The 25,322-nt window shown below is 37.7% G+C and overlaps 1 protein-coding gene across 4 annotated transcripts in view; it reads right to left on the bottom strand.

Moving 5' to 3' along the window:
- SLC25A14 (solute carrier family 25 member 14) overlaps positions 1–18,956 on the bottom strand; it is a 55,920-nt gene extending 36,964 nt beyond the window's left edge. For 2 of the 4 annotated variants that reach the window (XR_014239738.1, XM_082377952.1), the window contains exons 1-7: positions 18,752–18,956; positions 18,372–18,621; positions 13,395–13,488; positions 11,279–11,426; positions 9,019–9,113; positions 7,667–7,752; positions 4,307–4,402 (exon numbers count right to left, since the gene is read on the bottom strand). Coding sequence is in view for 3 of the 4 variants with exons in the window: in XM_082377952.1 (XP_082234078.1) it covers positions 4,307–4,402; positions 7,667–7,752; positions 9,019–9,113; positions 11,279–11,426; positions 13,395–13,488; positions 18,372–18,446 (594 nt within the window). In the remaining variant the exon portion in view is untranslated. The remainder of the gene's footprint in view (positions 1–4,306; positions 4,403–7,666; positions 7,753–9,018; positions 9,114–11,278; positions 11,427–13,394; positions 13,489–18,371; positions 18,622–18,751) is intronic. The other 2 variants (XM_082377953.1, XM_082377954.1) reach the window with 2 other exon arrangements.
- Between the last annotated feature and the right edge of the window lie 6,366 nt (positions 18,957–25,322).

Genomic DNA, 25,322 nt, shown 5'->3' with positions numbered 1-25,322 from the left:
CAACCCAATTAATAAATGGGCAAAAGATCTAATAGACATTTCCCCAAAGAAGATATACACTTATACACTGCTGGTGGGAATACAATATAGGGCAGCCACTGTGATAAACACTTTGGCAATTCCTCAAAGGTTAAACCGAGAATTACTACATGACCCAGCAATTTCACATCTAGATACATACCCAAGAAAATTATAAACATATATTTATGCAAAAACTTGTGCATGAATGTTCATAACAGCATTATTCATAATAGCCAAAAAGTACAAACCACCCAAATGCTTATTAATTGATGAAGGGATAAACAAAATATGGTATATACATACAATGGAATTATTATTCAGCCATAAAAAGAAATGAAGTACTGATAAATGCTAAAACATAGATGAAACTTAAAAACAGTACGTTAAACTAAAGAAGCTAGTCATAAATGCCACATATTGTATAATTCCATTTACATGAAATGCCAGAATTGGTAAATCTATAGAGACAGAAACTAGATTAGTGGTTGTCTAGGTCTGGGAAGGTTGGAGGTCATGGGAAGTGACTATTAATGGATATGGGGTTTCTTTTTGTGGTGATAAAAATGTTCTAAACTTAGACAGTGGTGATGGTTGCACAAGTCTTTGGATATCCAAAAAACATTAAATTATACACTTTAAGATGGCAAATTTTTATGGTATATGAATTATCTCAATAAAGATGTTATTAAAAATAAAACCATGAAGCAAAAGTCAGTAGGGAGAGGAGAGCTTTCAAGTTTATTTCACAGAATTTAGGATGTGCAGAAAGGACACACTAGGATGACAGCAAAGGTATGATGCAGCTAGGGAGAAGGCCAAGGCAAAGGAGTACCTCCTTATGAGTCCTCCTGTGATAACACTATCAGCTTTTCACTCACTAGTACAGTATTCCTATCACAGCTCATGTTACAACACAGGACTGCCAGAGCATTAAAAGTCCTGTTTTTGAAGAATATGAATGACACGAGAAAATGTCTGTAATGCTGAAGAAGGTAAGACATAAAATTATTTATAGTATTATTCTAACTTTAGGGGAAAAGGCATACACACACATGCCAAATTTTTGTAAAAATTTTCACAAGGAATGTTTTACTTTTACAATTGTGTTTAAATTTAAATATCATTTAAAAAACTGAAAATAACATACCATGGGGAACAACTGCTTTCTGTGATACCTGTTATAATTAAAGAGTTCAATCATCTCTAAATTCCCAAACTCCATTTATAAAGTGGAAGTGATGTAGCTGTGCTGTCATCAGGAGATGTTTGATTCTGCTCATCAGGCTGGCTGGCCCAGCAGTACCTTCCTCTCTGATCCTTCCACCTGCTCAACTCTGTTAGAAGATGGCCTCAGAAGGCTAATTTGGTGAACCGTAAGGCCCCACGGGCTGAATTCAGGTCACAGACATGTTTTGTGTGGCCTACACAGTGTTTCTTAGAAGGCTGAATTAGCTGTCAACATAAAACAAAAACAAAACCACAGGAATGGATATTTCACACAGGAATGCAAATTTCCAGCTTCTCTTGAAAGCCCAGAAAATTTGGCCACACTGGACTCAACGTGGTGCATGACAGCAATGAACAGGGCAAGTGCTCTCCAGTTCACTACTCGACTGTCTGTCTAACTCTGACCTAGGTGCCAGTTACTCTTTATTACTGTACTCCTGTTGTTATTTCTTACAATGGAGTTTGGGAGAAAGTGAAGTGTTTCCAGTGAAAGTGAAATGTTTCCAGTACCCATGTTACAATCAAAGCAGGAAAATAAAATACAGACATGTGTTTGAAGAAAAAGGTAAACATATTTCCTTGTTGAAATGAAAAAAAGATTCCCATATTTTAATATGTAAATAATACATGTCTGTGTCAAAAGAATACATAACACAATATACTTCACTTCTCCTTACATGCCTGGATGGAGTAAATAGCCTGGATCATAAAAGTAGCTATGTTCAGTTCCTCAAAAAATTAAACATAGAATTACCATACAATCCAGCAATCCTACTTTTGGGTATATACACAAAAGAATTGACATCAGTCTTGAAGAGGTATCTGCACATCCATGTTCACAGCAGCATAATTCACAAGAGCCATGATATAGAAACAAACTAAATGTCCATTAATGTATGACTGGATTAACAAAATGTAGTATACGCATATAATGGAACGTTATTCAACCTTAAAAAGGAAATTCTGACACATGTGATAACATGAATGAACCTTGAGGACATCATGCTAAGTGAAATAAGCCAGTAATAAAAAGACAAACAGTGTATGATTCCACTTATATGAGGTACCCAGAACCATCAAATTCATAGAGAGATAATAAAAGGTTGGTGGCCAGGGGCTAGGGGAAGAGGAAATGCGGAGCTGTTGTTTAATGGGTACAGAGTTCCAGTTTTGCAGGATGAAAAGAATTCTGGAGACTGGTTGTACAAAAATGTGATATTTTATATGTATTTTACCACAATTAAAAGATTATTTTAATTAAAAACAAAGTAGCTATGTTCCCCTGACAAAATCTCCAATTCTATTTATTGTTCTGTCTTTGTCTTTTCCTTAGCCTTAGTTTGTGAAAAAAGCTCTAGTTAGTTCCATTTTCTGGTTTTAAATTAGACTAACCAAGAAAGTGTACCTTGGGACTTCCCTGGCGGTCCAGTGGTTAAGACTCCACCCTTCCACTGCAGGGGCACGGGTTCGATCCCTGGTCAGGGAACTAAGATCCCGCATGCCGTGCAGTGTGGCAAAAAAAAAAAAAAGGAAAGAAAGAAAGAAAGAAAAAGGAAAAGAAAGTGTACCTCCAAGTGCTTTTTATCAAAAAGCAAACGTCAAGGATCATTAACGGATGCTAAGATCATTTGGCAGAAGGTCATTAAGTAATAGGATATATGCACGTTGTTAGAATATTACCCTGCAAATTACTTGCTAATTGCAAAGGGGGAAAAAAACGTACCTTTTACTATGATAAGACCTGGTAGGCATCATCTTAACAAGTAAACGAACTTGGCATCACCAATTTTGGGACAAACTAACATTTTGTGTCTCTTGCTGTGATGCATATGAAATAGTGTCATCTATGAAGTTCTCTTACCAGAAATGTTTAACATGCATCTAATCAAGCCAACAGATCTAACTTCTAGCTTACAGGAAATACAGGGGAAATGCAAGGAAGCATTTTATATAAGAAAACTGACCTGATCTCATCAATAAAGGAAATTTGAATATGGACTGGGTATTAGATATTAGGGACTTATTAATTTTCTTAGGTGTGACAATGGTATTGTTATTATGTAGGAGAATGTCCTTATTCTTAGGAGATGCATAATGACGTACTTAGGGGAGTACCACGATGTCTGCAACTTCCTTTCAAATAGTTTAGGAAAAAAAGGAAAGAGAGAGACTCATTAGATATTTAAACAACAAAAAAAGAGTGTGCACGTGTGTGTGTGTGTGTGTGTATGGGTATATGTGTGCATGTGTGTATATACATAAGTAGATAAAGCAAATAGGGCCAAACTTTGAGTCATTTAATCCAGCTATGTAGGTGTTCATTGTTCTGTTCTTCCAACTTGTCTGTATGTTTGAAAATTTTATAGTAAGTAGTTAGGGAAAATTATAAAGAAATAATAAAAGCAACGCTCTCCCTTCTAAGAGTCTATTAATGGATTTCCCATTCTACTCTCTACTACTAGTAGTCTTATTTAATATTATAAACTTAAGTGATTAAAACTGGATAAAAAATTACAGGAACAAAAATGTTTTAAAAAGTATAGATAGAAGACTGGAAGATAATACGACAAAATGTTAACAGTGATATCTCTAGCTAGTGGGACTACTGGATATTTTTATCTTTTATATATTTTCTCAACATTTTATAGTACATCTTTTACCTTTTATAATGTTAACAAAGTTGTTTTAGGCAATAACTTTTGATCATAAGCACTATAGACACTACCATAAACATACATTGCTGTGTTAATACAAAACTGGCAAAAATATATATTGAAAAATTAAACTCACCGTGAATTTGAACAAACCAAAATGGCTATCTCAAACAATATAACTTCTCTCACACATACAATCCCCAAACATTAAGCAGAAATAAAGACGACTGATAAGTTTTGGTCCTTTCACAGCTGATAAGGAGCTTCTTACCTTATTTTTTAGGTTACCAAGAATCTTACATAGTATAAGGTGACAATTCACAATTTTATGGCTTTATATAAAAGGTAATCTTTGCAAATTCTAGCAACTGTGTAAAGAATAATACCAAGAAAAGAGTACTCACCCTCCACAGACCCCTGGTACCTTCTTGTTGGTATATATCAATGAAGCTGCCAATCATGCTGCCTTGGAACAAGCTTCCTTGAGCCTGCATTCGAATCTAAAATCGGAAGAGGTGAACATTTTATTTTGACAGAGAACCAAAATGAGATGATTCACTCATTTAAAATGAAGAAAACAGTATTTGGGAATTAAAAATCAGCTTACTATTATGATGAAATTAATGACTTAAGCTACATATAGAAAGAATGTAATTTGTGTCAAAGTATATTTTATAAAGATGATTTTTATCAGCCTCACATTCCTCATACTAAGTCCATCATTTCTGGAGTTGGAAGAAAATTTGGGGAAAAGAAAGAATGAGTACTCTGTGGTGGTAGAAAATAATCCATTTAAACTATGATTAGTTTAGTAAAAAACTATAAACAACCTATATGTCCAAAAATAACAACAAAGGATTAGTTGCATAAACTATGATACATCCATTTAAGGGAATACTATGCCGCCATAAAATTTTATTGTAGAATAATATTTGTGGATATTGGAAAATGTCAACAATTAATTGCTAAATAGAAAAAGCAGGTTGCAAAGCAGTATGTATGGTATATCATTTTTATCAAAAACATGTAGACTTAAAAATAACCATATGTTCAACAAAGAGACTGACTGAACATACACACCCAAATGTTGACAGTGGCTTACGTCTAAGTGATGAAGCTCCAAGTGGGCATTTTTCTCTTTTGTGTTTTTTTCCTGCCTTCCACTTTTTACTACATTGAACATGCATTGCTTATTGAAGTATAAAAAAAGCAGGAAAAAAGTTTAAAAATATAATTTAATGCTTACAAGACCTTAAATTGAGTTTTACTTGTAAAAAGCATGATACTGTATTCTGCAAAGTAGCCTTTGAGAGGCACAAGAAAGGAGGTACAGCATTAAAAGGCCATGTAAAAGATTTGGTACAATTTCCCACCGACTGCACATATAGATCATAGCAGTCAGTCACTAAGTACTAGTGGCCCAAATGTAGGCCTGATTTTCATGAAGCACAACTCTAGGTTTTAATAAATGTTCTTGGTAAGTCATGTTACAGCAGCACGTTTTTATGTGGAAAGTCAACTGCTACTACTAAGAGTTTTGAAATAAAACCTAAACCAAATTAAAATGGAATAGAAACTATCACAAAGACAAATTGAAACCACAAATATCCTATGATAAGTAGAAGACTTCTTTATGCAGGTGATTCCTGACCAGGGCTGGGATGAGGGTGAGGCAAGTGTGGCACTTTCCTTAGGCACAAAATGTAGTGGGGGGGTGATGTAAAAAACCTCAGTAATCCAGATAAATAATATCTTAATGTGATATTTTTAAAAATCAAAATTAATGCACAAAAACCCATGATGAACCAAGTATCAAAATTGTAATTAAAGACAGGATCCAACAGGGCGGGATTAGAGTGAGTGAGATGGATTGTACAAAATATTGCTATTTTGTTCATCATGAATTTTTCACATTCATTTTAATTTTTGAAAACTATTGCATAAAAATGTTATTTCTCTTGATTATTGAGTTTTTTGGCACACCCTTACATTTTGCACCCAAGGGGAGTATCTCCCTTGTCCTAGTCTTGGCCCTGTTCCTGAGCAGTCTTGAAGGATAAATTCATGAGGAAAGGGGGAAAAGGCATTGCAGGCAAAAAGAGAACTACATACACAAAGGCAAGGAAGCGGCACGTAGTTCAGAGAAAGATCTATTCAAGGATAAATGAAAGGATTAAACAGCCCAACTGTGATTATAACTCCTATATAGGATTGTGACTACCCCCGACCCTCCACGTCCCAGCACCACTCACCACTCAGCCCTACCTAAGGATATGAAAGGAAGAGGGAGATTGTAGCATTGGTCAATGGTTGTAATTGTACCAGACAGGTCAGAGCAACAGGAAATTGAAGTGAATCATGTATATGATTAAGTTTAGGATCCTGATGGATAACAAAGGAAGTTTTAGGGAATTAAATATTATTGTTCTTGAAAAGCACATTCTAACCAGTGTAATTATATTGCAAATATTTTAGAGTTTTAGGATATAGTCAATTATCTTCAAAATACTTGTTCTGTAAATCTAAAGTGATATAAAAATTCTGTAGCTAAAGTATTCTCAATTTAACCCAGAAATATCATTTCATATCGTTTCTTTATCAACCACCACTGGTTTCTTTCATGTGTGTTGTTTTTCAAGTCACTCTCTTGGTTCTCAAAACTCTGAATCAAAATAGATCTCCCCTCCACCAACCTAGCCACTTGTGGTTTCAAATAAATAAAACATATGTTCTCTTACTTTTTTTTCTCACATTCCCCCTAAAATGATTTTTAAAAACTTGGGATCCTCTTACATATTTTAATCATATATTTAGTGCTTTTAATTATCATAAGTTTAAATGAGTTAATAAGTAAAAAATGTTAACCATTTTATCTCAAAAATAAGATGCAGATTGCTATTATTAGATTAAGTTAGATTATTAGATTAAATAAGATATAGATTGATATTATTGATATTATTAAATAAATGTTTCATTCTGAATTTTGATAAAATCTGAAAGAAATTCAATTACGTTGTAAAAAACTCAGCACCACTAACCTATACTGTTCTGGTTCTGAATTCAGAATATCTCTAATAGGCCAAAATACATCATTTTAAAGCCAAATCTCATCCTTAATAGAAATATGGATAAGACAGGAAAAGATAGCGACATTATAGATTTACGGTATTTCGATTAGTTATTAAAGGAGGCTTCTCTAAAAACTGTATTTCAATTTATCCCTTTGTCTGATACTCCAGGTTACACCACAGGTCAATATACCATACTATGATTTGGAATGGGTGGGGGAATGTGCCTTTCTTTTGTAAAGTGGGGCAAGGGCTGTTCTAAACACAAGCTCATTTTCAGATCAGTTTTGGAGAAGGGTACAAAGAAAGTAAGGGATCTGGAAATTGATTCCCTTAAAATTGCATAGCCCCCTTGGAAAGAACCTATAAAGGTTTGCATACTCTAGTTTGAAGACCAATGGATTAATGCACATCATAATAAATTGAGTACTATTTATTAAGCATCAACTACCTACCAAGTACAATGATAAACAGTTTACATATATTATCTTTAATCCTTAACAACCCTATGCAATACATACTGAATTATCTTCATTTTACAAATGAGGAAACTGAGGCTTAAAGCAGTTAAGTGATTTGCCCAAGGTTTTACAGCTGGCAAGTGACAGAGTGGGGATCTGAGCCCAAATCTGACTCAAAGCTCACGCTCTTTTCGTGTCACACTGCATACATCCAACGCTGCCAGACTTCTCTTACCTTTAGCACATCGGTGGGATTGGCTATAGTGGAAGATATCACTCCTGACACTACCCCACATATCATATTAATTAAAAGAGTTTCATCTGTAAAAAATGAACAAAAAAAAGAAAGGTCTGCTTGTAAGAGGTACCAGTTTCCGAGAACAGAGTGCTGAGCTATCAGAGAAAGGGAACCATGTCAGAGAACTGACTACAGAAATGAACCACAAAGCTTATGAAAATAAAGAAACTCAAATATTTCTAGGTTCCAAATCAGTACTGAAACATATAAAATTAAAATAAATATTTCTAAAACACCCTGGAATATATCCTATTATTCTGTATAACTGCCAATATTCCATATAAATTCAGAATGTGCTATTTCTCCTTCAATCATTTCAAACATCTAAAGAAAAAAATTTTTAAGTCTTTTTCTGGAGAATCATCAACTCTAAAGACTTAGGAACCGAATGTTAAAGGATAAAATCTTATGTCTAATAGGAAAAAAAATACCTAAATATTAATTTTAATTGGCCATATTATCTACTAGCCTCTATTTATTGACAGAAGATTTCTGTAGTTAAATGTGAAAAACTAGTCATTTGGAACTAAATCCTCTCAGCTAGAAAAAAGAACAAAGAAACCACAGTGTATATTGTTCTAAAATTCAATCTTCACCATGCCTCCTCACCATAACGAGCCTACAAATTAAAAACTAGGTAAACCCAAGTGAAGAATCTGTGAAAGGAAATTATTTTAGGACTAGAATCCTTCAGGATCCTCAAAGAAGAGGCTCCAGAAAAAGTTGACTTAGACAATAAAGCAATTCAAAGGACATTACTAACCGAAAAGCTCTCCAGCTGTCCCCAACTATGCAACAGCCTCAGGCCTGTAGTAAAATAACCATTTTAGTATAGTATCCAGCTGAAAAAGCTACAGCAGCAAATAGAGAGACATATGGTAATGCTGAATGTGGGTTAAGGTGGCCATATTTTATATATATATAAAACTACTCTATCTGACCAAAGCTTATCAAAACCCACAGCTAGAGGATTCCTTACAGCTGAAGTCCTCTTGTAGATGAGGACAGCATTAATTTTCTGAACAAGTTTGCTCCATGTTCTCTCTGTGATGACCAGAAGCCTTTTTTTGTTTGTTTGATAGGAAAAGGGACAAACTTGAAGAGCAGGTCCCTCTAACCTATACATCACCTCTGCAAGGATTAATCACAAATCAGTACAAGCTTATTTTGTCCTTGCAATGACTGTTACCCATTCTCAGGCACCCTGTGATGAACACTTCTCATTAAGCATGATTTCAACAATCCCTTTGAGTGTTACCTCAAAAGAGAATGAGGAGTCTTATACTGACCTTCTAAACGTTCTACAAATAATCTCTTCAAGCTCTGGTAAATGCCAATTTTAATGGTGCCATATGATGCCTGTCTTAGTAAAGCAGGAGCAATTCTGCCAGAAAGAAGGAAAGAAAAAGAAAGTCAGTTATACTTAACATGCACTCACAGATTATACATATCTAGACAGCCTACTCACTTCCATCACCCACCTCATTCCATAAAAACAGCAAAATACGCATTTTTTTCAAGCACCCATGGAACATTCATCAAGAGAGCACATCTAGGTCATGAAACAAACCTCAAAAAATTTAAAATAATTGAAATCATATAGAATATGTTCTCTGACCATAATGGAATTAAGCTGGAAATCAATAAGGAAAATCCACAAACACTTGGAAATTAAATGATACTTCTAAACAATCCGTGGGTGACATGGGTGTATTTTTTAAATACATAGAATTGAATGAAAAGGAAAATTCAGCCTATTAACATATGTGGGATGCAACCAAAGCAGTGCTGAGAGAGAAATTTATAGCACAAAATGCTTACATTAGAAAAGAGGGAAAGTCTCAAAATCAATAATCTAAGTTCCTACCCTCAAGAAACTAGAAAAAAGAAGAGCAAAATGAACTGAAAGCAAGCAGAAGGAAGTAAATAATAAAGAGCATAAATTAATAAACTTGAAAACAGGAAAATAAAGAAAAATCAATGAAACAAAAAGTTATTTTGAAAAAAAACAATAAAACTAATAAACCTCTAGCAAGGGTCCCAGTAGTAAAAAGAGAAATGTCACCAACAGGAATGAAACGGGGAATAGCACTACAATTCTGCAGTCATTAAAAGAATAATAAAGGGATACTATAAACAACCTTATGCTCATAAATTCAACAACTTAGAAGAAAGGGACTAATTCCTTGCAAACTACAAACTACCAAAACTCGATCAAGATGAAATAGATAATCTGAATAATCTCATAATCATTAAAATTTTTTAATTTATAATTTAAAAGTTCCCAAAAAGGAACTCTCCAGGCCCACCCAGATCATTTCACTGGGGAGTTCTACCAAATATTTAATAAATGAATGCCAATCTTACACAATCTCTTCCAGAAAACAGAAGAGGGAACACTTCCCAACTCATTTTATGAAGCTAATATTACCCTGCTAACAAAACCAAAAAACAGTACAGAAAAGGAAAACTAACTACAAGCCAATATCTCTCATGAACTTAGATGCAAAAATCCTTAACAAAATATCAGCATATCGAATCCAGTAATGTAGAAAAAGTATACACCATTACCCACTTCATAGATTTTTTTTAAAAAAATCAACCTTACTTCCTAGCAGATGCAGATATATCTTCAATCCTATCAAGGAGGTACCAGAGCCAAGATTTCACCCTATTTAAGTTCTGCTATTAAACTGGAGACATTCTCACTCATACCTCCCTTTGAGATTCTTCCAACTGCAGAACTGTACTTTAGCAGTTATAAATAGAAAGACAGCCGCAGCTCAAACAGTTAAGATTTTAAAATGATGACAAAACATGCATATTTCTGACTTTATTGCTTGCTATCTGAAAAAAATAATCTTGTGATCATCTGTGCCAATAAAAGAACAAGGTGAAACAGATGATCCATGATTCACTTGCTTAAGGATGTAATACTTGATTTTTTCCCCCAAGTAAATTATCTTTGAAATTAAGTCTAACATAAGTTAATAATAAAACTGATATCCATTCTCTGAGCAATAAACTGGTACCCTAGATGCAGGAGTGGACTAGTAAATTGGCAGCAGATAAACAACACACTGGACAACAGATCACCGACTTATGAATAACCAAAAGATGATCCGCCCAAAAAAATGATGGGTCTCCCGCTCTCTCATTCTGCATTTTCTATTTAAACTGCCAGAATAGTATTTCTTTAAAGAGGAAAAATTTTTTTACAAGTCAGTATTTGGCAACTCAGGAAGATTATCACAGAAATATATACTGCGAATTGGTGCTGCTATTCACAGTGGCTATGGATGACTCTCAGGAAAACAGGAAAAAGCCAATGCTGCAAAGAGATATCCATTTTAAAATGTATCACTTATAGCCAAATGAACACAAAATCCAAAGCTCAAGATTTACAAGCAAGTGAAATATAAACTGGCACATCAATATTGAATTATAAGTTGAAATGGTGAAAAGGGCACAAACTATCAGACAGCTGAAATACATGGCTTCTCCAAAAAGTATTTCTATTTGTGACGTAAGGAAAGAGTCCAGTCTCACCCTGAATACAGAGCCAATACACCTTCTTCCTTATAGATTCGGAACAAGGCATGAAACATTCCTCGGTATTTTATCTCTTTGAAGCGGACATCAATACTTTGGCCTTGAACCTGAAGTCGCGTTTTGGTCAGGTCCACAGGGAAAGTTCCTGTGAAGGAACACACTCATTTATAAGTTTTTCCAAAGAATCACAGTTAAATTTTGGATGAATTTAAGCCAATGGTAATTTTTAAAACATGAGACAAAGTTCTTTTTCTAACACCTAGGTCTCTACTTAAATATCACTATCAGAGGACAAGAGTTGTATCTGATAAAGTGAAATGTACTATATCTAGGCAGCAGGATTTGACCCACAGTATAACTGAAACTGTGATATAATAAAGTGCTTTAGGATAGTTCTAATACACTATAAATGCAAAATACTTAAATGTTTTAATGTCATCTGTTAACATGCAATCTGGCATTTATCTGTCTCTTCCTTCTGCCCCCTCCCACCTCAAGTCTCCCTACTTCTCCCTCATAAAATCTCCCCAAATCTTCACCAAGAAGATAGGAGAGCATGGGATTGCTGCTCCACATACTCTTAAATACTATTACAAAGTTTTGTGGGTTTTTTCTTTTATCTGTCTATGAGAAATAGTTTTCTAGTATTATGAAAGATAATGGCAAAGTCCTATTTGGCCTACTCATCTGGGTTCCTCAGGTAATTCAGGACTAACACCAGCACAGTGCTTAGTGGGAAAATTTCTTTAACCAAACTTCTTTCTCTTATTATATCAACACGCAGAAGTGGTCATTATATTGGCAAAATATATTTCAAAGACTATTTCAAGGTCTAAAACTAACAAGATGTTTATGCAGCTCTGGTCACTGATGACCTTGATATCATAACACCAGACAATATGCCAAGAAAGTCAATAAAAACTAGTGAATTGGGGTCACTTATGAACAGTTTAGGAAAGAAAATTTGGAAGATGAAAAAACACAATCTAAAAGTATTTCAAAATTAAAATCAAATAGAGAAGAATCTGGTTTGATCTTGGTCAATTTTCTTCTAAAATGGGAAAGAGGTTTGAAAAAAGGAAGTCTGAATACTTACTAAGAAATTTATAAACAACTGAGCACAAAGAAAGGCCACTTGTATAAGAATGTAACAGAAACCCCTATCTTATCTAACTCCCTCTATATTTTCATGTATGTTTCTTAAGCCTAGCAAATTAACAAATCATTAAACTATCAAAACAGCTTCCCAAAATTGACTTTTCTTAACTTCACTTGCCATACCGTTTGTACTACTTTTTTTTTAAGGTGTATATCTTTTTTGTAACATCTTTATTGGAGTATAATTGCTTTACAATGGTGTGTTAGTTTCTGCTGTATAACAAAGTGAATCAGCTGTATGTATACATATATCCCCATATCTCCCCCTTCTTGCATCTCCCTCCCACCCTCCCTATCCCACCCCTCTAGGTGGTCACAAAGCACCGAGCTGATCTCCCTGTGCTATGTAGCTGCTTCCCACTAGCTATCTATTTGACATTTGGTAGTGTATATATGTCCATGCCACTCTCTCACTTCATCCCAGCTTACACTTCCCCCTCCCCATGTCAAGTCCATTCTCTACGTCTGCGTCTTTATTCCTGTCCTGCCCCTAGGTTCATCAGAACCATTTTTTTTTTTAGATTCCATATATAAAGAAAATATTACTTGATAGCTTTGAGACAACAATTTTTAAAACAAATAGGGCGGGACTTCCCTGATGGTGCAGTGGTTGAGACTCTGCGCTCCCAATGCAGGGGGCCCAGGTTCGATCCCTGGTCAGGGAACTAGATCCTGCATGCCGCAACTAAAAGATCCCGCATGCCACAACTAAAGATCCCACATGCCGTACAAAGATCCAGCACGCAGCAGCGAAGGCCCTGCGTGCTCCAACAAAGGCCCGGTGCAGCCAAATAAATAAATAAATATATTTTTTTTAAGTACATTACTTTCTTATGATAAATTTTTTTTTAAAAATAGGGCAAGCTTCTTTTTGCTTCTTCTCTAGTTTTTACCAAAAATAACGCTACCATATCTATACCCTAAGTAGCAGGTTTCTCAGTTTTCACATTCTTACCAAACTCAGCAACAATAGAGGCAAGGCCGCCATATACAAAGGGTTTCCAGTTCAGACCAGACATCTCATGGCTTACAGTGGCACTTTTCTGGTGCTAAAAATAAACACAAATCAGAACAAGGCACAAGAGTGAGGAGCATCTGTTAGTGTATGATCACATAATTTATATCAACAAAATTTGCAAATAAAACAAATGTAGAGAAAAAACCCTACCAATTGGAATGACAAAAAATGAAGGCTCCTGTTTTATGTGATGGGTGATCATGAATGTGTTCTTTACTGCCATTCTGTAGAGGTAAGTGTGCGATTCACTCAAATATCAACCTGTGTCCTTCACGTTCTCTAGTTTCTTTAATGTTATTCCCATCCCCACCCAAAGAAGAGGTTTCATTCCATCCAGCACACCCAACTTAGACATTCAACTAGACAATTACAAGTGAAGGAGCCTGGACTTTAAATTATATAGGCTGAGGCATCTCATAAAAGCAGTTCATGGTATTCAGTTAGCTTGATTCAGGTGCAAGGCAGACTGACACCACTACCCTCTCATATTCTTAGTCCTCTCATCTCTCCACTAAATTTTAGGGTTTTATTTCATCTAGCTACTTTCCAGCTACACACAACCTCCCCCCACTAGGCCCAGGGTAAGTTAGGCACATTTTCACCTTCCTTCTGGTTCCCAGAGGAATGACGGCAATATGGATGATGTCTCTCCTCTCTCTGACATTTAACATACATCCATCTAGTGAATCTCCTTTTCCCTGGCCTTTTAAAGCACATATATACAAATATTGTTTTTCTTTGATGTTTGGGTTCTTTAACAATGTATACTACTCCCCATTCCCCTTACCTCCTTCCCCATCCCGCCCCCATTAGACCTGTCACCCTCAATCTTTTCAGCCTTTTTTTCCAGCCACCCCCAGCTATTTCTCTCTTGGATTTTATTTTTTCCACAGTTCTGCCTTCTAAATCAGTGGTTTTCAAATTTCAATGTGCACCAGAATCATCTAGAAGGCAGATTAAAACATTGACTGCTGGGCCTTACCCTCAGAGTTTTTGATTGGTGGTCTGGGTCTGGCGTGAGAATTTGCAAATTTGCAAATAATGCTGATGCTTCCATGCTTTAAGAACTACTACTCTAGGCATTGCCTACTAAATCCTGGTCCAGCTGGAAGCAATCTATTTTCTGAGGATGGATTCTCAGATTTCTTTTAAATATTCCTTTTTCAGATCTTCATGGTATGCATACTATTGAATTTCAAAAGCAACTTCAAGTGGTTTACAGTCAGGAATGAAGACTCTAAAGTCAGACTCGCCTAGGTTTAAATCCTGACACCACCACTTATTAGTTCTGTGACCGTGGGCAAGTTATTTAACCACTGTGTGCCTGAGTTTTCTGAACTGTAAAATGGGAATAATAATAAATACTATATTATAGGGTTGTTGTGAAAATTAAATAATATACGTAAAACACTTAGAAAAGTACCCGGCACCTGCTTCAACTATTAGCTATTATCATTATTACATTTTTGAATAGTTAAGTACTCAAATATACATTTTAACAGATAATACTTACTGCCCACCTCCCCTACTGCCCAATCTGGGGTTAGCACCATTGAATCACAGTCTCTTTTTAGGGGAGACAAGGTTTTGTTTTGTTTCCACATAAGGAATTCTCTGTAACTAAGCACAGAAGAACAATTTTCCAGAGAGGATAGCTAACATACAGACAAATGTTTTAGAGGCCACAAAAATAATTATGGAAACTTCCTTTCAAACATAGCATGATCAGTCAGTCCATCTGACAGAGTCTGCAATAGACAACTCTTTTGGAGGAAAACTGTTGAAAATAATTCTAAAAAGCAAAGTAAGAATAAGAAATTCAATTATCAGCTGCAGCTTGAGATAAGTCTTGAGTACTAAATACTACCTTATCAACATTTTCAGCTATGCCCGTATTTTAAGATTACAATTGATAGTAAAACATGACACAAATGATGAGAGGGTAGGCATGGAAAAGCAAGGACCACGGCATATCCCTTCTATAAGATGGGGAAAGGGGGAATGCCCTTTCCATTCACCAATTTAGAGATTGCCCAAAACAGTCAAACATTTCAAATGGCTGCTATACTTGTCTCCAACACGTTCTCTTTGTAACTTCTTTCAACCCTTTTCATCACAGAAGAAGCCTGACTTGACAACGTGCTACCCAGCCTTTTAATAAAGAAGATGTGCTCAGGGTTCAGGGAGCAATAATAAAGCAATTAAAGGCAGGGGGCAAAGCCACAGCAGGGGACCAGAAAGACCAGTCACAATCTCAGGTCCGTTAGCCCAGTGGTTCTTTAATGAAATGTTCATGATTCTGGGTTGAACTAAAGAAAATAAGGGCACCTAGTGCCTTTCTTTTCAGCTAAATGTATTTAATGTAAAGGACTATTAGAAGATCATGTTCTTCCTACTCCTGGAGCATTTTTTAAAAATCACCTTTCTTGTATGAAATGTATTAGTAGTTGGTAGCTGATTTTGTTTAGTGTTCTTATTTGGCAAAATAAGACTGGCTACCCTACTTTGTGCTCTCTCCCCACACTTTCATTTAAATTTTATTGGTCCATGAAATCTAAAACTCTGGGACCACTGCCACCTTCCCACCCCCATCTCATAGTAAAATACCTTTCCCTCCAATATCAGGAAAGAATCTTGTTATGAAGAAATCCTGTATCATCTTTGATTAGGTCTGATTTTAGACATTCCTTCCTCATACTGAGCCAAAAGTCTGCCTTCCCCTGGTTTTCACTCATATTTTCGAGGCAATATGAACAATTTATTCTTTTTCCCTAGGGGAGTCCTTCAAATATTTAAAGACAGCTATCATGTTCTACATCTTATTTTTTTAAGCTAAATATCTACAATCATTTTTGTCATTCTCTATATTACACTTCAATTACTACAGCTGAAAATTGCAGTCACTTTTGTGGGGGCCATATCACACTACTGAATCATTCAAATGTCAGCTAAAACCTTTTACATAATGCTGTATATATGCATGCATGTTATGTCATACCTATTCCACAGCTGTATAATGCTCTTTTGAGCCTTCATTTATCCCTTCTATATCTTAAATCTCAGGCATACAAATAATGACTAGGATGAGGTTTATCTTCTGGTTGCCCCATGTTATTTTCTCTCTTAACTAGGTAAGATCCCTGAAGGCCGACACCATGTCTCACAGTACTTTTTATAACCCCTACAATAGCTGGCACAGAACTGGGTACACGCCCATTATTGATAAATACTTGGTTGGTTCCAGTGTGATGTCCTTTATGCATGTATACAGCCTGTATGTAAAAGGTTACAGGGAAAATTTGAAAGTTAACTTACTGGACCTGACCAATGCTACACACTGTACACGACACTTTGCTGATCCTCAGAGATTCTCTCCCTACTAATTCTCTCCCCTGGCTTTTGTTGCAGAGAATTACTTGTGTAAAATACTCCAAGCACTCTAAAAATGATTTTGACTTGTGGGGGCTATCCCCAGATATGGGTAAAAGAAAAGAGTCATATCTGAGTTGAAATAGAAATATAGTACCTTAAATATTTTTATCGTGTTAAGAAGCCAATGAAAAATGCCTTCAAAATGCAGACACGAAAAAAAAAATGCAGACACGTATTCTGAAGCCTGACTAAGGCTAAAGAGTGAGAAGAATATCTAGAACACAAATTACATAACCCTGTTACACTACTCCAAAGATCTGGTCAGAAAAATGCAGGTGCCTTTCTTGCTTTCTCCTTTAAGGAAGAGTAGGCGTTAGAGATTCTCAGATTCAGGAGGTAATAATGGAGAGTCAAGCAAATGTTTATTGAAGGCATACTAAATGCCCAAATGTGCTATGGGTATAAACGTGATGTTTAAAACACACACACACACACACACACACACACACACACATATACATACGTTCTAACACCATGACAATATTTATGTTTCCTGGATAATTAAGGAGATGGGTGTGGGGATAAAAGTTGTATGAAATACAGTTCTTGCCTTTCAAGAGCTTATAAACTGGTGGAAGAAATCAGAGTAGTTCATTAAAGAAAAAAATAAGTGCTAAACTATGTAGCACAAACTATAAGAGCAGGAGAAGCATGGAAAAGGAGACAATCCGCGTGGGCTTGAATAACTTGAAAAGGCTTATGGAGATGAGAGAACTTAAAGTGGGCCTTGACAGAGGGCAGGTAGAATCTCAACAGGTACAGGTAAGGAGAGGGTGTGGGGAGGAGAACAGGATGGATAGATACAAACGTGGGGAAAAACACAGCATGTGGAGGCAAGCATCAGTACGGTTTGTTTTCAGAAGGAAGAGTGCAATCTAACTGGAACAGAGAATTATTTTATCTGACTGAAACAATATCAGACGAAAAGTATGATAAGGAACAGGTTAAGTTGAAAGTCCTGAAACCAAAGTGTGTGTGGCAGGGTGGGAGGGATACTGTACATTTTTGAATAGGGAAGTGACTTGAGGAAATCTACCACATTTAGTTAGCCTACTAGGGCTGCAGCCAACCAGTGGATTACAAACAGGAGAGGCAGGGAAACTAGCTTAGGATGGTGTGAAGTAAAGCAGACAAGATGTTTATTGGCAGTGAGGTTAGAGATAAACTTCTAAAATAGAGACACAAAGGAACTTGATGATGTAGGGAATGAAGGCGAGGGAAGAGTTCATGATGACTTGAAGCATCCCCAGCCTGAAAAAACCAAGGAAACACTGACAGAACACTACAAATGTCCCCGCTGTTACCTTGTCTGAGAAACTAATTCATGTTAACAATGGCTGTCATCCCAATTAGTTAGCTGAACTGCATTTTAATAGATGCCTTCAATGCCTTGGACCTCAAGGAGTGGCAGGGGGTAGAAACTGAAGGGGAGCATCTTTCAACAGCATCCGTCACACTAATACAATGGAGGTGTTTGCTTACTCCGCTTACAATCACGGCCGCCGTTGCAAACTTCACCCTTAGAAAAATTAGGATTATTCCGGGAAAGATACCCATTCACCCTCTGGGTAGCAGGATCTTGCCAGTTCCTCAGCTGTCAGAGCGAGTTCGTGGAGAGAAGGGAGGCGCCTGAAGGAGGCGGCCTCCCTGGGGGGTCGAGGAAGCAGGGTTCAATCGAAGAAGAAGTAAAACCACCGATGCCAGAAGAGTGAAAGACAGGGAAGGGACTCAGCTGAGGGGAGAGAGAGACCAAAGGACCGTTAAGCCCCTCCCAGGCCGGGAACCAGGCCAGCCCGGCCCCGCGCGGCCTGGCGCGGCCCAGCCCCGCTCCCCAGCCTGGAAGCCCAGGAGCTCCCCCTCACCTGCTCGGGCTCATCGGACGACTGGGAAGCCGAGGCTCCCACAGTCGGAAGCGCCACTGCAACTCCAACCCGGAAGTATTGTTACCAACGGAAGTAACCAAGTCGTCGCCTCGGCAACGGTGGTACAGCCATTCCAGCTCCGTCCCCTCCGAGCCTAAAAGAGAAGGCGCGAAATAAGAGGCGGAAATGACAAGGGTCTTAATGGGGGAGTCGGGCAGGCTGCAGGCGCAAAGGCCCAGACGGGGCAACCTGACTCTAGGGAGGTGCAGGGAGAGGAGGCTAAGACGTGAGAAATTTGGCAGCTTCTGCAGCTAAGGTGGGTGCAGAGATGTCGCCCCGTCACCGCATCACCACCCACCTCGCGCGTACTAGGACTAGGAGAAGGAGGGGCGGGGTACGAGGGGCAGAGCCAGCAGAGTGAAGGGGCGGAGCGGGGCGCCTGTGAGCAGAGTACCAAAAAGGAGGGAAAGGGAGGGGGCGGGGCAAATGCTTAAAACAAAAGTGGAAAAATGAGGGAAAGGGAGTGAGCGGTATTTAGAGAGGTGCCTGAGCTGGGGGGAGGGAGTGGGGCGGGGGGGGGGAGGAGTGGGGCAGGGTGGGGGCAGAAATAAAGATCAAATAAGCAAATAACCTCAGCACCAGGTCTGAGGTCGCCAGGTGCTCAAAGCACATGGTTGAGAAACAGCAAGTTAGGAGCAGAAAAGGGACCATAAAAAGTTCAAGATAAAGAAAATGAAGAGTAGAAATACTAACGGGGGAATCCGAGTTAATCCGCACCTCACAATCAGCCAGCAGATGATGAGAGGGCCTGGTGACCAGCTTCGGGCTCTAGCCCCACCCCAGGAGCCAGAAGGAATAACTTCAAAGCACCATAGGTGATTACGTTAACCAATGGGCTATGTTTTTAAGCCTCTCGCGTGAAGGTTCCGTAATCACGCAAGAATACAAAATACTATGGTTTAGACATTGAGTATAAGTAAAAGTAAGTCAATGCAAGGCCTGTGGCCCTAAATAATTATTTGTTAAATGAATAAATGTTGGGAATACCTCTGTTCCAAAAGGATCTTTCTCAGTTTAGTTCACATCTTGGTTTTTTTCCCCCACTTAAAAATCTATTCAGGCAGCACACATAGTATTAGCTGACATTATGGAATGCTTACCAAGGGTGCTGCCAAGAGCTTCATGTGCGCACAACTACCCTATGAGTCAGGCGCTATTATTTCCCCCTTTTGATAGATGAGAAAACTGAGGTCTTAAGAAGTTAAGACCTCAAACTCAGTTCTGACTTCAGAGCCCAGGCTCTTAACCACTGCTATACTGCTTTCAACTTTAATAATACCCTTGTTACCTTCAGAAACTTCCTTACTAAATATAGAGATAATGCAAGAAACCCGTACATGCATTCCAAAATGCGAATACCCTTAAATTTACATCTCAGCAAAGTACTCCCTTTCAGCCGCACTAAGGGGGTTGTAGCTTAGAGTCTCTCTTATTTGGAAGGACTATACTCTCTCCAGTGACATGAATCGTATGTCCAGCTGTGGCTGTGGCCTGGGCCTGTCCCTCACATCCAGATTGCTCAACCTTGTAGAATTTTGGCTCTCTTTGTGACCAAATCACTATCTTAGCTTTTCTACGAGACTACACTGCACTTTTGTCTCCTCAGCCACTGCCACTACCAGCTAATCTCACCAACCACCTAGGTAAATTTTGTTAAAAAGGAGCACTGTTTTCAAACGACTTATTTTAAAAGATCTACAATAGATGAATTTAAAAATAGCATTATAAACACATAGCACACTTTTATTTAACACATTTGCAGTTTGCTTAGTTTGTTTCCAACATTATCGCCTTCTATTTGTAGTCTCTACCACACAGACCCATATTTGATTATACTCTGTCTTGTGTTATGCTCAAATTCTGATCTCTCCAAGAGATAAGCTGTTCAAGAGAATAGAATCCTTGAATCTTCAAGTTGGAAGGAGATTTAGCGGTCCCTTCTACAATATTCATTATAGACAGTTGTCCGGTCCCTGCTAGAATGCTTCCAGTGTAAGTATAGATCACAAGTCAGCCCATTACACTATTTGACAACTCTGAAAACTCTCACTTATGTTGAACCAAAACGTGCTTTCATCCTTCTACTCTCCCAAGAGAAACATCTGGTCTTAAAAAATGAAAAGAGAATTTTATTTGGAGTCAGAAGACCTTTTTTTCACTAATTGAGGTGAAGTTCACATCACTAATACAATATTATGTCAATTATATCACAATAAAACTGGGGGGAAAAAAATTAAATTGAGAACGTTTTTATTTTCATTAAAAGACACAATTAAGAGAGTGAAAAGGCAAGCTCCAGGCTGGGAGAAGAGATTTTTAATCATGTATCCCACAACATCTCATATCCAATATAAAAAGCTCGTAAACGGGCTTCCCTGGTGGCGCAGTGGTTGAGAGTCTGCCTGCCAATGCAGGGGACGCGGGTTCGAGCCCTAGTCTGGGAAGATCCCACGTGACGCGGAGCAACTGGGCCCGTGAGCCACAGTTGCTGAGCCTGCGCGTCTGGAGCCTGTGCTCCGCAACAAGAGAGGCCACGATAATGAGAGGCCCGCGCACGGCGATGAAGAGCGGCCCCCACTTGCCACAACTAGAGAAAGCCCTCGCACAGAAACGAAGACCCAACACAGCCATAAATAAATAAATAAATAAACTCAAAAGTTAAAAAAAAAAAAAAGCTCGTAAACTCAGTGATCAAAAGACAGGCAACTCATTTTTTTAATGGGAAAAATACTTGAAAGACACTTCATAAAAGAGTCGATCCAAATGACCAATAAGCATATGAAAAAGTGCTGAACATTATTAGTCATCTAGAAAATTAAAATTAAAATCACACTGCACACCCACCAGCATGGCTGAAGTTAAAAGGACTGTCAAAACAAGAGGTTTGGTGGAAAGCATTTCAAATTCTCATACACTGCTGGTGGGAGGACCTATTAGTTCTCTATTGCTGTGTTAAAAAAAATTGCCACAAATTTAGTGGCTTAAAACATCACACATTTACTGTCTCTTAGTTTCTGCAGGTCAGGAGTTCCAGGCGTGACTTGACTGGGTCCTCGGGCTCTGAGTCTCACAAGATTGCAATCAATGTGTCAGCCAGACTGTGTTTTTATTTCGAGACTTGACTGGGGAAGAATTCACTTCCAAGCTCACTCAGGTTGTTGCAGAATTCACTTCTATGCAGCTGTACCACAAGGGCTTCAGTTTCTTGCTGACTGTTGGCCAGTGGCCACTCTCAGCCCCTGAAGCAGTCCCGTTTCCCACGATGCGGCCCTCTCCATAGGCAGTTCACAGTACGGCCACTTGCTCCTTCCAGGCCAGCAGGAGACAAGATCCTAAGATGTGGTTTTATCCACGCAGAATATAGTGGGACTATTATTTTCTGTGATAAAGGACTATACCTATTTTTTGAAAGTACAATAGCTTCATTTTTCTGATTATAAAAAAGTACATAGTCATTATAAAACATTTGAACTATATACAAAAGTGGAAAGAAGGTATAAATTACCTGAAAGCCAAACATCCAAAGACTACTCCTCTTAACAGTGTGGAGCACCTCCTCCTAGTCCTTTTTCTATGCCTACACACGTGCTTATACTGTCATTCTTGTGATTTGCATGTTCCTGTCACAAGTTCCTGCAGGGTGGCCTCGTGCTAAAGTCAGTGTTTCCAGCTACCTCTAATTTATGGTCCCTCTATATTTGCCCGATTTTAAAAGTCCCCAGTTTTAAAAGTTATGCCTCTTTATGGAGGAAAAAGGAAAATACAAAAACATATATTACAAAAGAAGTAAAAATAAGATGTAAACGTCATCCCCACTACCCAGATACCGGCGTTAACATTTCTATGTGTTTCTTTCTAGTCTTTCCGTCTTTTCTATTACTGTATACATGCCACATAAACCTTGCCTTACCTCCAGCCTCCTTGTAGACCTTGCTCTCTCACTCACCGCCCCATTGCTGATCCTGGAGAGCCAACTTCTCCCTTTCTTATTAGCTTCATGTTCTTTCCAGGCTACCAAAGCAAGAAAATCCTCTTCTAACCCTGTGACACCCTCTAGATATTGCCCGATCACCTTCCATTCATAGCCGTTTTAAAAAATTTAACATTTTACTTAACCCAATATAACCAAAATAATATCATTTCAGAACGTAATCAATATAAAAAGTATTAATGAGATGTTTTATAGTTTCTTTTTATACTAAGTTCTTGTATATTTTACACTCACAACTCATCTCAGACTAGATACATTTCAAATACTCAATAGTCATGTGTGGCAATCTGACCACCGCACTGGACAGCAGAGATCTAACTTTATGCTCCACCTGATAGATTATCATGTACCTCCTCCAGCATCCACCCACTCCAAAGAATCATCTAGCTCACTTGGCTGCATCAACATCACCTGATGTTGTTAGAAATGCAGAATTTCAGGCCCCACAAAAGACCTGTTTAAATTAGAACCTGCATTCTAACACTATCCCCAGGTGATTCATTTGCATACAAAACTTAAGAAGTCTGTTCTACCTCCTGTTAAACACTTCCAGTAGCGTGAAACTCACTATCTCATCCACAAGGAAGCCCTTTCCATCTTTAAATGGTTCCAGTTATTAGAAATACATTTGTCCTTCCTTTATTGAGGATTCCCTACAAGCCCAGCATTATGCTAAGCACTTCACATGAATTACCTCATTTAAGCCCAGCACTCTATGCGATAGTCTAATTTTGTCTCCTTTTGTCATTGCTGCTGCTGTTGTTGTTGTTTATGGTAAAATATATATAACATAAGTTAACCTTTTAACCATTTTTAAGTGTACAATTCAGTGGCATTAAGTACATTCACAATGTTGTGCAACCACCACCACTATCCATTTCCAGAACTTTCCATTATCCCAAACAGAAGCTCCTTAAACAATCACTTCCCCTTCTCCTCTCCCTGCAGCCCCTAATTACCACTATTCTTTCTGTCTCTCTGAATTCGACTATTCTAGATACGTCATATAAGTGAAACCATACAATATTTGTCCTTTTGTGTCTGGTTTATTTCATTTAGCATAATGGTTTCAATGTTAATCCATGTTGTACCCTATATCAGAAATTCCTTCCTTCGTACAATAATTATTCCATTGTATGTATGTACCACATATTGTTTATCCATTCATCTGTTGATGGACATTTGGGTTGTTTCCACCTTTTGGTTACTGTGAATAACGTTGCTTTGAACATTGGTGTACAACAATCTGTTTGACTCCTTGCTTTGAATTCTATTTGGTATACACTTAGGAGTGGAATTGCTGGGCCATATGGTGATTCTATAATTAACTTTTTAAGGAACCGCCAAACTGTTTTCCACAGCAGCTGCATCATTTTGTCATAGCCTTTTTAAAAATAAGAACAGTTATTGTGGCTAAATTTCTGATCAGAACATTTTAAAAACATGCTCTTTTAAGAAAACTGGAGTATAGAGACAAAGAAGATTTTTATAAAAACCTCTAATCCCATTATCCCATAAAACTCTTCACATACTGATAACATTCTTCCAGGATTTCTTTTTATGACAATTATTTCTTAAAATAAAGGTTTTGTTTGTTACCATGGAATTCTAAACATGCTTTTGAAGGAATAATATCTTAGAGATATACTTGTCTTAAATATATACCATTTTTCAAATAATATGCAGCCATCAGAAATTATGTTTATGAGAACTATGTAATAATAATAATAAACTCTACCTTCTATTGACTACCATATTCCACAAACCTTTCACATGCTGACTCTATTCCTTACAACAACCCTGTTTAGACTTTACCACTGATGGGCCAGATTTCACCAGCTGTGTGGTCTTGGATAAGTACCCACCCTCCCTGTTCCTAAGTTTCCTCCCCTGTGAAAACAACACTACTGCTAGCACCCACCTCCTGAGTTACTGAGCATTCAAATGTGATGATCCACAAAAGGCATTTGGAACAGAGCCTGGCGCACCACAAGCATTCCAGACATGTCTTTTCACCAAGTAAATTCCAGGTCCCCTGAAAATTTAAACATGAAAAAGAAAATCAAACCATGACAGTACTAGAAGAAAACGCAAGTGAACATTTTTATAATCCTGGGCTGAGGAAGACCTTCTAAGCATGTTATCAGAGGCAGAGACAATAAAAGCAAAGGATTATTAGAACTTACCTCACAATAAAAATCATTTCTGAATGGCAGAAAACACCAAAAAGTTAGAAGATGAGCAATAATTTGGGGAAAAATTATAACAAATTTGACAGACTAAAAGCTCTTTAATATACAGTGAGCTTCATAACTTAAAAAAATACAAACACTTCAAGATATTTTCCTAGAAAAATAGGTAAAAGATATAAAAAACAAAGCAAGACAGTCTGATGTGGCCAATTTATCTGTGGGGACATTTTGATGAGCCCTATTGACACAGCTGCTCCAACGCAGCCACTGTTTCCCACTGTGTCCCATCCCAAGGCACAGTGCACTCTCCCAGCCTGCCCTCTCTCCT

Source organism: Balaenoptera borealis (assembly GCF_965194805.1).
Source record: "Balaenoptera borealis genome assembly, chromosome: X".
NCBI lineage: Eukaryota > Metazoa > Chordata > Mammalia > Artiodactyla > Balaenopteridae > Balaenoptera > Balaenoptera borealis.
This window is presented reverse-complemented; position numbering and strand designations above follow the sequence as displayed.